We start from the raw sequence: 2865 nt of genomic DNA, 5'->3' as shown, positions 1-2865 counted from the left end.
AGGGGAAGGCACAGAGTCAAGGAGGTCGCCCAATTCTATGATGAGAGGTGGGTCAAAGAAGCGAATGATCAGCAGCATCGACTTCTCACCACATTTTCCTGGTCTAGTACTGGCATCATACACGAAGAAACCCTTCAGCGCCACACGATCCCGATGGCTTGGTGCAAGTTTGGAGCCATGCGATGCACGACAGGCCAGAATTCGTTTTCCATGCCCAATCCGACGTGCTGACCGCCAAATTCTCGCCATATCATCGGAACCTGATCGTTGGAGGATCCTACAGTGGTCAGGTCCTACTTTGGGATACGAGAGCGAAATCGGCGCCTGTACAAAAGACGCCGCTGACGGGCTACGGCCATACGCACCCCATTTATTCGGTCGATATAGTCGGCACTCAAAACGCCAATAATATCATTTCGTGCTCCACGGACGGCATCGTTTGTGGATGGAGCATGGATGTCTTTGCACAGCCGCAAGAGACTCTCGAGCTCAAGGCACCACCATCGTACAAGATCGACGACGTCAGCCCGACCTGTTTGGCCTTCCCCCAGGCAGATCCCACGTTCTTTTTGGTGGGTAGCGAGGAAGGCTCCATCTTTCCTTGCCACAGGTATGATAGAGCCGGCGCCAAGGCTGGCATCGATGCCCGGTTCAGCTACAAGGGACACACGGCGCCGGTCATGTCAGTCGACTTCCACCCTGCCCGTGGCCCCGTCGATCTCGGCGACCTGGTCCTGTCGTCTTCTCTGGACTGGAGCGTGCGCCTGTGGAAGGTCCGTGCCCCTGCTGCGACATCAACAGCGGGAGGCGAGGGCACCGTGTCGCCGCTCATCGACTTTGTTCGTGAGGACGTGGTCTACGATGCGAAATGGTCGCCCATCAAGCCTGGTGTCTTCTCACTCGTCGACGGCGCTGGTTGGCTGGAACTCTGGGACATCACAGTCGAGACGGAAGAGCCTGTTGCCAGGATATCGCCCAGCGCTCGCAAGGATGGAAGGACCATGCTTTCGAAGAGCTTGAACAAGGTAACATGGGAGCCTTCGGAGGGCAAGCGCCTGGCGACAGGTGGCATCGACGGAGCTTTGACTGTGTTTGAAGTCGCTTCTGGCCTCGGTGGTACGGACGATCTGAAAGCAGAAGAGTGGACAAATGTCAAGAAACTGGTGAACCGAGTGGAGGCCGTTGGCGCCAACGGTATCGTGTCAGCGTAGTTGAATAGTGTATATATTGGTGGACTTTGATTGGCCTGAGAGCTGCTCAAAAGCGCGGTCCTGTATACCCTATGGTAGCGATTAACATGGTCAGTAGGGTACAAAAAGGATTTAGTAGGTTGCGAGGAGTTAGTACTGGGCCATAGTGATGAGGTCCCTGTGGATGCCATGAAGCTCCAGGTAGGTAGCAGGATGAAAGAGGAAGGGGGGGCTTCCGCAGCTGAGTCAGCCACTTTCGAGCTACTTCGTCTGAGCTCCTGGTCCACCGCGAAACAGGTCGAGATTTTCTTCCTTTTCACCTCTTCAAGTGGGCTTCAATAGACTCAAAGCTGCAGTCAGCGATGCCAACGTGCTAATCCGACCATGGTAAGCTTCCTCTATCTTGCTACGACTCAATGACAAGCATATGATGCGCAACCAAGAATTCTGCAAATCTCAACGACCCCGTACTTTGTACAGGACGCATGTGGATTCATTCTTACACTACAACCTTCTGATTACTGTGCCGAAACACACATTCTATACGAAACAATTGATTTGACATTTGGCTAACCATTCCTCAAGATCTAGGTCCCTCCCATTCTTCCCATGATTTAGGTGTTGACGGGAGCCCCGGGGTACCGTCCCCCTGCGACTTCAAACTTGGCCAGCGTCGCGTCGATCTCCTCCATCTCAGCGTCGCTCAAGTCCACTAGCTTGGCATTTTCCTTGACTCTCGCAGCCGTAGTCGTGCCAGGAATGGGAATAATAGTCGGCATGCCCGGGCGTCTCGACAGCGCGCGGCACCAACCGAGCGCGAGCTGCGCAGGCGTGACGCCCTTCTTGGCGGCCATACGCTCAATCTGCGCGGTGAGCTCAAGGTTGATGCTGAAGTTCTCGGGCTGGAAGCGTGGAAAGTGGCGGCGCACGTCACCCTCGGGCAGGTCGTCGCGGGACTTGAACTGGCCCGTGAGCAAGCCACGGCCGACTGGCGAGTAGGCGATGAGGGGGATGTCGTGTTCGGCGCACGCAGCAGCAACGTCGTTTGTGAGGACGTCGGTAGAGAAGAGGCTGAGCTCAACCTCGACGCCGACGATTTTCGTAATCTTAACAGCTTCCTGAATGGTCGCAGCTGACACTTCGGAGAGGCTGATACCGCCAATTTTGCCAGTCTGAACGTACTCCTTGTCAATAACACCGAGTGTGACTTCGAGGGGCGTGTTAGGATCGCAACGGGCGCACTCGAAAATGTCGATTTTCTTGCGAGGGCCGAGTAGAGCGATGCTATTGTCGAGCGAGCGACGGACACCGTCAGGCGAGCCGTCGGGCCCGAACTTCATAGAGAAGGCACCTTTGATGCTGAGAACGACCTTGTCTGCGTCTTCGGGGTACTTTTCGAAGTATCGATTCAGGAGAGTGAGGGAGTTGGCTTCTTGTGTGCCGTAGAACTCGCCGCCGTTCCAAAATGTCAGGTTGTTCGCGATGGCCGCGCGCAGAGCTTCGAAGGCCTGTTCATCCCCAGTGGGTTCTTCACGCCAGGTGAAGCCCATGAGGCCGAAACCGTGGGGGCCGACTTCTTGTCCGACGACTTGAGGCATGGTGTGACTACTAGGCGAGTGTTGTGAAGGCTTGTCGAGGAAATAAATATTCAGCTGTTGAGTAGTGTGCAGGAATT

The 2865-nt window shown here is 55.3% G+C and overlaps 2 protein-coding genes across 2 annotated transcripts in view; one reads left to right on the top strand and one right to left on the bottom strand.

The window, feature by feature from the left end:
- Positions 1 to 1211, top strand: part of VDBG_06071 (cytoplasmic dynein 1 intermediate chain 1) — a gene marked incomplete at both ends in the record, with an annotated part of 2166 nt that extends 955 nt beyond the window's left edge. The window contains one exon of the mRNA XM_003003583.1: positions 108 to 1211. Within this exon, the coding sequence (XP_003003629.1) occupies positions 108 to 1211 (1104 nt within the window). The remainder of the gene's footprint in view (positions 1 to 107) is intronic.
- A 593-nt stretch (positions 1212 to 1804) lies between these two features.
- On the bottom strand, positions 1805 to 2788 carry VDBG_06070 (pyridoxal reductase; the record flags this gene model as incomplete). Its single annotated transcript, XM_003003582.1, has 1 exon — positions 1805 to 2788. One exon carries the CDS (start codon positions 2786 to 2788, stop codon positions 1805 to 1807), a length of 984 nt encoding a protein of 327 aa, XP_003003628.1.
- Positions 2789 to 2865: the final 77 nt, after the last annotated feature.

This window comes from Verticillium alfalfae, genomic scaffold, assembly GCF_000150825.1.
Source record: "Verticillium alfalfae VaMs.102 supercont1.7 genomic scaffold, whole genome shotgun sequence".
Taxonomy (NCBI): Eukaryota; Fungi; Ascomycota; class Sordariomycetes; order Glomerellales; family Plectosphaerellaceae; genus Verticillium; species Verticillium alfalfae.
This window is presented reverse-complemented; position numbering and strand designations above follow the sequence as displayed.